Genomic DNA, 12,166 nt, shown 5'->3' with positions numbered 1-12,166 from the left:
TGTAATATTTTATTAGCTTATAGAATAAAATACAAAAATACAAAAGCAAGTAGTAGGAAACTGTGGGGAGGAGAAAGAGGGAAAAAGTGAGGGGGAGAAGGGAAAAAGAACAGACTTCCTCTGTTGCAGTATAAGGAAGCATTAACACTGAACCTCAACTTTTTACTTTTCCATAATATTATAAACTAGCCATTTCTATAACAACAAATGACTCTATTCAGTAAAACCCAAAATCCCCCCCCCTTTTTTTAGTCATCAAGTTTTTGACACCTTGCTAAGCACTGGTATTACTCAAATATTGCCTTGTCCTAAAAGTGGTACTATTCTCCACCCAGCCACGTGGTGGCAGCACAGGTACAATCTGTGAAAAGGTTGAAAAACCCTGCTATAAAGCACTATGGAGCGGTATATAAGTCTAAGTGCTATTGCTATAATACAGGAATCTAGGACCTTTAGGCTCCCACCATTGGCTGCGCCCACTTTGCCCCCAGCTATGAGCCTCAGCCCATTTGCAGCTAACTTTCCTCCTCTGCTGGCTCCCCCAGCAATTCTCCATGGCCAATGGGCCCCTGGCCCTCTGCCCCCAGCCCCTCTGCCTGGCCCTTTCCCCTAGGCACTGTTTGTCCTGGGCATTTTGCTCCACGGGACAAGAAGCTGCCAGCCAATTGGGTGGTGGGTGGCAACGATGGCACGGGGGGGGTGACTGAGGGGACTCAAGGGGCTGTGTGTGATGGGATCGGTGGCAGGCTGGGGCAGAAAACAAGATCTGTGTTGGCACAGGGCTGTTGGTGCTGTGGAGGGGTGTCCACTTTATACAAAAACACAAGGATAACCTCATACAAAACGTAGTGTCAAAATCAAACCACATAAGGACTTAGCGAATGTGGGACAGACACTTTCTATACGTTACCTTAAATATGAATCCTATTGCTTTAGCTGTTATCCGTGGCTTCTAAAGTTGAAGTTTTACATTTTTAAAATGCTTTTCATTAGTTATGATATAGCACAGAGAAAGTAAGTTCAATGTACAGTAGCACAGTATTAGCAGTTTTAAAGGGCAAGATCCAAAAAAGTGATCAAGTGATTAGGCTGAAAAGTGGAATATTTTCAAGACTGGATGGAAGGTGCCAACTGGAGGAAGCAGAAATAACATCCAGAATGGATTGCCAAAAATATTGTTGATCCACTGTTTCCTTCACTTTTTCCCCTTTTAGGATTTCACTAGATAACCCATGACACCTTGGGTCATCCTTTCAAATATATTTCCTTACCAGATTCTCCAATGCCTTCAATTTACTGACTTCACTGGAACATTTGGGATATATTCAGAGATGTATCTGCTTTGAAAATAGCCCACACTGAACTGTTTTGTTGTTAGCTGCGAAGTTGTGTCCGACCCATCGCGACCCTATGGACAACGTTCCTCCAGGCCTTCCTGTCCTCTACCATCTTCTGGAGTCCATTTAAGCTCACGCCTACTTCTTCATTCACTCCATCCAGCCACCTCATTCTCTGTCATCCCCTTCTTCTCTTGCCCTCAATCTTTCCCAGCACTAGGCTCTTCTCCAGTGAGTCCTTTCTTCTCATTAGGTGGCCAAAGTATTTGAGTTTTAGCTTCAGGATCTGACCTTCTAAAGAGCAGTCAGGGTTGATCTCCTCTAGGACTGACCGGTTTGATCGCCTTGCAGGGACTCGCAGGAGTCTTCTCCAGCACCATAGTTCAAAGGCCTCAATTCTTTGGCGCTCAGCCTTTTTTATGGTCCAACTTTCACTGCCATACATTGCAACTGGGAAGACCATAGCCTTGACTATACGCACTTTTGTTGACAGGGTGATGTCTCTGCTTTTTAGTGTGCTGTCAAGATTTGCCATGGCTTTCCTCCCGAGGAGCAAGCGTCTTTTAATTTCTTGGCTACAGTCCCCATCTGCAGTGATCTTGGAGCCCAGGAAAATAAAATCTGTCACTACCTCCATTTCTTCCCCATCTATTTGCCAGGAATTGAGAGGGCCGGATGCCATGATCTTGGTTTTCTTAATGTTAAGTTTCAATCCAAGTTTTGTACTCTCCTTCTTTACCCGCAACAAGAGGCTCTTTAGTTCTTCCACTGAACTGTATAGCACAATAAAACACCGGCACGGGAAATGTTCTATGATATTTCGTATTATGTCATAAACTGTTTAATAATATTGTTTATGTCATGTTTTATAAAAATTTGCCAAATTTTAATTCCATGGGTCTTGGAGGTTGGACACATTTTGTAAGTGATATTTGAAGTATCTTGGTTGAAAAAGTTTTGCCCTATAGCCCGCCATTTTGGCCAGTTAAAATCAGTGCCTTAATTTTTACTAATCCCAATTTCTTGTTCAATATTCATACATCAGCCTCTTATGCTATAAAATGGTGAGCAGATTTTGCTTCTGTAATTCAATTCTGAATGGAGGCAGATCAGCTTATAAGAGACTGACTGTTCTTTTTAAAAAAGTTTTTAATGTAGATATTACCAGTATTAGGTGGATCACGTGGGAAAAAACCTAGAATCGTGTGACGACATACACACAAGACAGACACACAAACGAGATACTCACGGATGGCAAGAGACACAAACAGGGAGATAGTCGGTAGAAAAGCAGGATGGAAACTACCTACCTCTGTTGGCAGTCATAGAAGCCAACTGTGATTTGAGTTTTGTAACAATACTCATTAGAAATTCAATTTTTTCCTGCTGTTGATGTATCTGCTTCTCATAGCTGTCTGTCTGTAACGATAGTGTAATTGGAAGCAATCATTTTATGTTGCTGAATAGGTTTTACCTCAGACAGGCACAAAGAACGCCTATGCCATGGCATTAGCACTTAGATCTACTGCCTCAAAACTCTAGCTTGATTTTATACTCAAGGAGCCCATGTATCTTGTTTCCCTTATGTTCATTTATTGTATTCTCATTTCATGGTTGTTCTGAGGAACCAGGGTGGAATATAAGGGTTTAACACCTGCCCCCCCATTTACTTCACAATAATCTGATAAAGGAAAGTGTGGCTGCAAAACAGTGACTTGTCAAAAATACCAGTATCATTTGCATGGCTGTACTCAAGTTTTATCTACTGTCCTGTACTATACTGCCATTTTAAAAGAAGTTCTGGATTTTTTCCACTTTTGACAAGACAATTATGGACAAGAAAACAATTCGCTTTCTGGCATAGACAGATGAGTTATTTGGTGGAACAATAGCAATGCCACAACTTCATTTTTTTTTAATCTTCCACTTCTGAAAACCATAGCTTTGAGCAAGCAACGGAAAGGGTGCAACTATCTCAAAACACAATAAAAGCTCAGGATATAGCAATAACTGCACTATAAGCCCATTGAAAGGCAAAGAGGTCAGTATATTTGAGCAGCCTGGATGACCTCAGGAAGCAGAAGGAAGAGAAAGTCATTAAGACCCAAATTGAAAATGTACAACAGCAATGTCTTGTCAACGCTTCTGTACAGAGCACACTCATGACAGCTAAAACAGACAGAAGAAAAGATGCTTTTGACAGCCAGCGTGCACAAGTGATTCTTTTAGAGTCAGATGGCAGCAACAAGTTGGTAACTACAAGATATACTTGACAACCAAATATCCATCTGTATTGAGTACCATCTGGCTGTGATGACTCCGGCTTCTATGCATTTGACACAGTTTCGATCTGCAGAGTCTAGCAAAACAAGTGGCCAACCAGAATCCACCATCAGCCACAAACTGACAGATGCTCCAACCAGTTCGTGAGACCATACAGTAAAAGGGAGGAGGGGTCACCGGAGCAAAAGCCTCTTCTTTAAGTCACCCCAAGTTAAATGGGAGACAGTAATAAGTTGACAAACTTTAAGCAACTGCCTTGTACTTTGCCCTTGGGAATTTAAGTAGAGAAAACTTCAAAGCAATGAACTAATTAAGGAAAGGGAGAATCCAAATGGCATTTGACACACACACAAACAATCCACTTATTTGGTTAATGTATTAAATGGTAATCAGGATATCACAGAGGCGCAGAAGCATACAGCACAGGGACAGATTTTGTCCTCTGCATTGGTGGGACCACTAAACTGAGTTTTGTTAAATTGTCTACTGTACCATTTAGAGGCCTTTCATTCAGGCTAAGAAAAAGAACCATTTGACTGTTCAATAAACAAACTTCTCTAGGCAAAAACTTTCACTGGGAAACATTTACAAATAAAACCACCAGCAATATATTTTAGAATTATCAGATGACACTGATAAGCAGCAGATAGACAACTGCTTGAATACTTCTTAGATCTCCTCAAATAGAAGGGAGACAAACCCCAGTTCTATGGTGTTTCATTTGAAATGAAAAGCGAAAATCCAAAAGGGTGTGAGCAAAAGCCCAAAGGCTTCCTGCATGGCTGCAGAACTATGGATGAGACTCATCTATAGCGAACCCAGTAAAGGTAGTCCTTGTTTAGTGACTACAATTGCGACTGACAACTCGGTTGTTAAGTGAAGTGATTGCTAGTGAAACTATCTCTGTGTTTATGATCTTACTTCAGCTTTCCTAGAACTTATTAGCACATTTTTGTTCGATGGTTTTTATATAAAGATGCCAATTAAATAAGGACGCTTCTGTATGCAAAACCGCTGAGCTATAGTATATTCCTCTCATCTCCCTATAATGTCCCTAGACCAGTGGGTCTCAGTAGTGTGCTGCAGCATACAGGTGTTTTTAGTGTGCCACAAGATTTTTGTCTTATTTGCCTGTGTGTGTATATGTGTGTGTGTGTGTGTGTGTGTGTGTATAAATGTATAATCTGTATGTTTAATACAGTGCAGATATTTTTTTAAAAAATTATATAAATTTCCTTCAAACCTTATGTTACATATTTAAAAATAGGCACACTATATATGATCAATCATTTTCTGGTGTGCCATAGAACTACTGCTATATTAAATATTGTGTCATAGGATGCAGTATTGCAAAATAGGGTGAGAAATACTGCACTAGACTATGTTTTTAAGTTTAACACTAAGACTAAGTTTAACACTACTTCCGTAATACAAAGCACCAACAAAAAAACATTTCACATGCCTGTTTCCTTACTGTTTCCTCTTGCAAATGTGGGAGACTGTTCTTCCCCTACTATCAACTTCCTGACTATCTCTCTCTCCTTGCAAGCCGAGTATTCTTTGACAAAGGCAATCCAAGAGGCAACTGGTAGATACATGTCAAAGCTGCCTAAGAGTTAAAAGAGAAATTCAAACTATCCTTGATAGACACAAAATTCAGTTTCATAAACAGAAAATACTATCTTTAGCGTGGCACAGCATTATATTGTGATTGCATGATTTTGGCAGATAATCAACATAGCATTACTGAACTACACTGAATATTTCTGCAGTGTAGGATATCTGAGTTGACCTTTTTTCTCAGAAGTGATCTTAAAGGAAATCTTAACTCATAGGATTAGTTATTAAAACATACGTACTTTTTGCTTTAGTTCTTTGCTAGCAGAGTCTCTCTCCATACACGCCTGTCGAAATGCTTCATATGCCTTATTAAGCTGCTCTGCAATATTTTTATCCATACTTCCCAGCAATATTTCATCACTGAAGAGATTATGAATGCAGCAGATTTGGTTAAATTACTTTAAAAAAAAGAAAGATATCGGTTATTATAGATTACCGTAGTTTGCTGCTTCACATTTGTCCAGAGAAAAGAGCAACTAATGGAGCAATATGGTGATATCCCATTTAACACTATTTGGATTTTTTTTTCCAAAACAAGGCTTGCCCCCCCCCCCACTTTAATTTGAGGATCTCTTTTTAACATTGATACCTTGATACTCCAGATACAAGTATTCCTTGATTTATGACCACAACTGAGCGTAAAAATTATTTTGCCAAGTAAAACAGTTGTAAGTGAATTTTGCCCCATTTTGCAACCTTTCTTGCCACAGTACTAAAGTAAATCATGGCAGTTGTTAAGTTAGTAACACGGTTGTTAAGTGAATCTGGCTTCCCCATTGACTTTGTCAGAAGGTTGCAAAAGGTGACAATTGTAATAAATATGAATTAGTTGCCAAGTGTCTGAATTTTGATCACGTGACTATGGGGCCATTTGATCACGTGACTGTGGGGACACTGCAACGTTAGTGTGCAAAAGGGTCATAAGTCACTTTTTTCAGTGTCATCGTAACTTTGAATGTTTACCAAATGAACTGTTGTAAGTCAAGGTCTACCTGTAATGCACGAAATGAAACAAACAGCTACTATGAATTCAGTAACCACAGATAATGCTTTTAAATGAATCTGGATTTTATAAATTATATGTGCATGTTCCATGTAGATGCAACTATTTATTCAGGCTAGGCAAGGTTAACTACTATTCTATAAAGCAAGCTTTCTGGCAACCCACTAAAACAGTCCATTCATACCTGCTCCCCTCCAGAAAGAAGTAAAAGAGCTATAAACAAACATTTTTAAAAATATGATTCCACCTGCCCATATGTATTTCCTTATTTGAGTGAGGATGGTCTTTGTGCATGCTTACAGAAGCAATAGTACTCTCCCTGATTTGCTACTAGGAGTTAGCAGGATGTGATGGATGTGTGTATACAGGTGAGACTGGCCACTCAGATGAACATCAGCTTGTATGCATCATGGGAGTTTCCAGATGGGTGAAGGGTTCCCACTGGTAGTGTGGGATCAGATGGGTGGAGCTGTGGCAATTCCTCTGCTTTTGCCATATGGCTTTGTCTTCTCATCTCCCAGTGAGAAAAGGGGCTAGAAGAAGCTGCTAGTACATTGCTGAGAGCTCAGACATCCAATGGTGATGGGAGAAAGAAAAAGTAAGTGGAGGTTGGAATGGAAGGGACGAGTGGGAAGTCCTGGTAAGAGTAGCTAAATACAGCAAAATAACTGGAGACCCTGTGGTGGCTATGGGGTCACGTAATGGAATGCGTGAAAGCCTTAGGCAGGTTGGTAGGTGAAGGAATTAAAGGCTATAATAGAAGAGATTCTTGAGTCCAGCGAAGGGGACAGCATGAGAAAGGAGGTGACTGTACCTTAATTACCGGTATGCTTTGGCAGGATTTTAGGATTTTGTTACATTATCCTATGACCAATAAGATATTCCCAGAAAATGGTTCTTTTTCCTGAGCTTGCCATCCTCACAGGACTGGACAGGTTGTTAGGATATGGGAGCATCCATGGGCAGCTTACAGGCATCGTAGCCAGAAATAACGCCAGGAATGTTACCATGGCAGGTAGCCCTGCGTACACTGGGTATCCTGGGAGGGACAGAAATACTGCCACTGGCCGGGAGGAAGGAAGGAAGGAAGGAACAGGCTAAACAGATGAGCACTATTCCTCTCCGTCTCTCTCTTAGTCCAGTGAGTATTTCTGTCTCACTTCATTCCAAGCAGTATTTACAGAAGATCTATGTGAATGGTTTTTTTTTTGTTTTGTTTTGCATGTTTGGTGTATAAATGAATGCCCTCTAATAACTCCACAGCCTCCAAGGAATCCATGGCCCACAGTTTGGGAACCACCACGAGGAGTAAAGGCTGAAACCATCATCCATTTTCCTGGAAGATCAGCAGGAATTATCTATGGCTTAAGCCAGGGGTCCCCAACCTTTCTGGGGAGGTGGTGCACATGTGCAGATGAAGCTCTGCTTGCTCACCCGCCGTTTGCGTATCCCAGTTCCTAACAGCCCCAGAGTGGTTTTGGCCTGCTGTCCGGGGTATTGGGGAATCCTGGTTTAAGCCATAAAGGCACAGCGGACTGTGTGAATACAGCCATTCAAGAAATCATAATTAAGCAAACCCTGGCTTATGAATCAGGTTAGAAAGATGCAAAACAAAAATGACAAAGCGTGATAACATTCTAATCCTGTACCTTTCTTTTAAAAAACTGAAGTGATAAGAAAAAAAACACATTAGTTACTGCTAGGAGGCTTATTGGAAGAGGGTAAGAAAAAGGAAAACACGAGAATTTATCCCAAAGAAAACAGGAAAATTATTTTCTTTAAATCAGAAGGTCCATCTAGCCCAGTAATTTGTTTTCTAATGGTGATTAGTAAGAGTTGACATTTGAAAAGTTAAAAACAAAGGAAAAACCCAACATCAAATTGTCATAGGCACACCATCCTTAGCCACAGTCTTTAATGTTTAGACATAACAATCTATATATAGATTATTGCTTAATTATTAAAAAGTTATATTATTTTTTGCAGTGACTAATGTAATTACCGTATATACTTGAGTATAAGCCGAATTTTTCAGCCCACTTTTTGGGCTGAAAAATTCCACTTCGGCTTATACTCCAGTCAACAAAAAAACTTACCGAGGACTTGTGCGCGGCCGAGGCTTTGGTGCTTCCGGGATCGCCCGCACCTCTCCCAAGCCACCGCCGTCCGAGACCTGCCGAAGTTTGGGGAGGTTTGGGGAGGTGCGCGCGCACCTCCCCAAACTCCGCGCCTTGCCTGCCTGCTTCTTTCCGCAGCGGAAAGAAGCAGGCAGGCAGGGCGCGGAGGAACGGAGACTTGCCGACGTTTGGGGAGGTTTGGGCGCCTCCCCAAACCTCGGCAGGTCTCCGTTCCTCCGCGCAGACCTGCCGACGTTTGGGGAGGTTTGGGCGCCTCCCCAAACCTCCCCAAACCTCGGCAGGTCTCCGTTCCTCCTGCCGACCTTTGGGGAGGTTTGGGCGCCTCCCCAAACCTCCCCAAACCTCGGCAGGTCTCCGTTCCTCCTGCCGACCTTTGGGGAGGTTTGGGCGCCTCCCCAAACCTCCCCAAACCTCGGCAGGTCTCCGTTCCTCCTGCCGACCTTTGGGGAGGTTTGGGCGCCTCCCCAAACCTCGGCAGGTCTCCGTTCCTCCGCGCAGACCTGCCGACGTTTGGGGAGGTTTGGGCGCCTCCCCAAACCTCCCCAAACCTCGGCAGGTCTCCGTTCCTGTTTGGGGAGGTTTGGGCGCCTCCCCAAACCTCCCCAAACCTCGGCAGGTCTCCGTTCTTCCTGCCGACCTTTGGGGAGGTTTGGGCGCCTCCCCAAACCTCGGCAGGTCTCCGTTCCTGTTTGGGGAGGTTTGGGCGCCTCCCCAAACCTCCCCAAACCTCGGCAGGTCTCCGTTCCTCCGCGCAGACCTGCCGACGTTTGGGTAGGTTTGGGCGCCTCCCCAAACCTCCCCAAACCTCGGCAGGTCTCCGTTCCTGTTTGGGGAGGTTTGGGCGCCTCCCCAAACCTCGGCAGGTCTCCGTTCCTCCGCGCAGACCTGCCGACCTTTGGGGAGGTTTGGGCGCCTCCCCAAACGTCCCCAAACCTCGGCAGGTCTCCGTTCCTGTTTGGGGAGGTTTGGGCGCCTCCCCAAACCTCCCCAAACCTCGGCAGGTCTCCGTTCCTCCGCGCAGACCTGCCGACGTTTGGGGAGGTTTGGGCGCCTCCCCAAACCTCCCCAAACCTCGGCAGGTCTCCGTTCCTGTTTGGGGAGGTTTGGGCGCCTCCCCAAACCTCGGCAGGTCTCCGTTCCTCCGCGCAGACCTGCCGACCTTTGGGGAGGTTTGGGCGCCTCCCCAAACGTCCCCAAACCTCGGCAGGTCTCCGTTCCTGTTTGGGGAGGTTTGGGCGCCTCCCCAAACCTCCCCAAACCTCGGCAGGTCTCCGTTCCTCCGCGCAGACCTGCCGACGTTTGGGGAGGTTTGGGCGCCTCCCCAAACCTCCCCAAACCTCGGCAGGTCTCCGTTCCTGTTTGGGGAGGTTTGGGCGCCTCCCCAAACGTCCCCAAACCTCGGCAGGTCTCCGTTCCTCCTGCCGACCTTTGGGGAGGTTTGGGCGCCTCCCCAAACCTCCCCAAACCTCGGCAGGTCTCCGTTCTTCCTGCCGACCTTTGGGGAGGTTTGGGCGCCTCCCCAAACCTCCCCAAACGTCGGCAGGTCTGCGCGGAGGAACGGAGACCTGCCGAGGTTTGCGGAGGTTTGGGGAGGCGCCCAAACCTCCCCAAACAGGAACGGAGACCTGCCGAGGTTTGGGGACGTTTGGGGAGGCGCCCAAACCTCCCCAAAGGTCGGCAGGTCTGCGCGGAGGAACGGAGACCTGCCGAGGTTTGGGGAGGTTTGGGGAGGCGCCCAAACCTCCCCAAACAGGAACGGAGACCTGCCGAGGTTTGGGGACGTTTGGGGAGGCGCCCAAACCTCCCCAAAGGTCGGCAGGTCTGCGCGGAGGAACGGAGACCTGCCGAGGTTTGGGGAGGTTTGGGGAGGCGCCCAAACCTCCCCAAACAGGAACGGAGACCTGCCGAGGTTTGGGGAGGTTTGGGGAGGCGCCCAAACCTCCCCAAAGGTCGGCAGGTTTGCGCGGAGGAACGGAGACCTGCCGAGGTTTGGGGAGGCGCCCAAACCTCCCCAAACAGGAACGGAGACCTGCCGAGGTTTGGGGAGGTTTGGGGAGGCGCCCAAACCTCCCCAAACCTCGGCAGGTCTGCGCGGAGGAACGGAGACCTGCCGAGGTTTGGGGAGGTTTGGGGAGGCGCCCAAACCTCCCCAAAGGTCGGCAGGAGGAACGGAGACCTGCCGAGGTTTGGGGAGGCGCCCAAACCTCCCCAAAGGTCGGCAGGAGGAACGGAGACCTGCCGAGGTTTGGGGAGGCGCCCAAACCTCCCCAAAGGTCGGCAGGTCTGCGCGGAGGAACGGAGACCTGCCGAGGTTTGGGGAGGTTTGGGGAGGCGCCCAAACCTCCCCAAAGGTCGGCAGGAGGAACGGAGACCTGCCGAGGTTTGGGGAGGTTTGGGGAGGCGCCCAAACCTCCCCAAAGGTCGGCAGGAGGAACGGAGACCTGCCGAGGTTTGGGGAGGCGCCCAAACCTCCCCAAAGGTCGGCAGGAGGAACGGAGACCTGCCGAGGTTTGGGGAGGCGCCCAAACCTCCCCAAAGGTCGGCAGGAGGAACGGAGACCTGCCGAGGTTTGGGGAGGTTTGGGGAGGCGCCCAAACCTCCCCAAAGGTCGGCAGGAGGAACGGAGACCTGCCGAGGTTTGGGGAGGTTTGGGGAGGCGCCCAAACCTCCCCAAAGGTCGGCAGGAGGAACGGAGACCTGCCGAGGTTTGGGGAGGCGCCCAAACCTCCCCAAAGGTCGGCAGGTTTGCGCGGAGGAACGGAGACCTGCAGAGGTTTGGGAAGGCGCCCAAACCTCCCCAAAGGTCGGCAGGAGGAACGGAGACCTGCCGAGGTTTGGGGAGGCGCCCAAACCTCCCCAAAGGTCGGCAGGAGGAACGGAGACCTGCCGAGGTTTGGGGAGGTTTGGGGAGGCGCCCAAACCTCCCCAAAGGTCGGCAGGAGGAACGGAGACCTGCCGAGGTTTGGGGAGGCGCCCAAACCTCCCCAAAGGTCGGCAGGAGGAACGGAGACCTGCCGACGAGCCGCGGCCACACAGGGTATTCCTGTGTATTCAGGCTTGCAAAATGGCGGATCGAGCCTCTGCTGGCGGCAGAGGCTTGCAGAACGGCGGATCGGCTTATACTCGAGTCAATAACTTTTTCCAGTTTTTGGGGGTGAAATTGGGGGTCTCGGCTTATACTCGAGTCGGCTTATACTCAAGTATATACGGTATACAGTTTCATTATAAGATTATTAAAAATCAATAAAAAAGAGAATGACCTGGTTAAAACTCTCTTCAACAATCCAATAAACACTTAAAATTAATAGAAACATCTATTAACAGAGAAAGAAGTAGACCGATCTTGGAGACACACTTCAAGACTTGGGAGAAACCATTCAAAAGGTTTTAATTCTACCACTAAGTGTGACTTTAAAAAGTCAGTGGAGGAAAAAAATGTTTTTCCAAAAAATCCTAATGCCTAAATAAATTAATGAGATGAAAAAGCAGGGTTTTAAGTTAATTTAATCCAAGTCACATATGTCTTAAAAGTTACAATGAGGGTACCTTATAAACAGACTGAAAAATATTGAAACTGGGCTACGCAAGAAGCCATCTTCAAAATCCTTTGCTATTACAATGGGTTTTCTTTTGAAATACTGAATTTTGAGACAATTTAACCTGCTAACAAAGCAGTGAAATATAATCTCCCATTTAATATTGCCCTATTACAGTAAAACTATAACAGAATAAAAATAGGTAAAAATTGAAGAGTTATTTTAAACCTAAATGATCAGTGGACAAGG

General features: G+C 46.3%; 1 protein-coding gene across 1 annotated transcript in view; it reads right to left on the bottom strand.

Moving 5' to 3' along the window:
• The window catches only part of TANK (TRAF family member associated NFKB activator), a 42,911-nt gene that overhangs the window by 21,269 nt on the left and 9,476 nt on the right, over positions 1-12,166 (bottom strand). The window contains 2 exon segments of the mRNA XM_081336777.1: positions 2,648-2,756; positions 5,480-5,638. Coding sequence (XP_081192903.1) covers positions 2,648-2,756; positions 5,480-5,578 — 208 coding nt within the window. The 5' untranslated portion in view covers positions 5,579-5,638.

The sequence above is a fragment of the Vipera berus genome, assembly GCF_964194415.1.
Source record: "Vipera berus genome assembly, chromosome: 1".
In the NCBI taxonomy this organism is placed as follows: Eukaryota; Metazoa; Chordata; class Lepidosauria; order Squamata; family Viperidae; genus Vipera; species Vipera berus.
The sequence above is the reverse complement of the archived record's forward strand: the minus strand, read 5'-3'. Positions and strand labels throughout refer to the sequence as shown.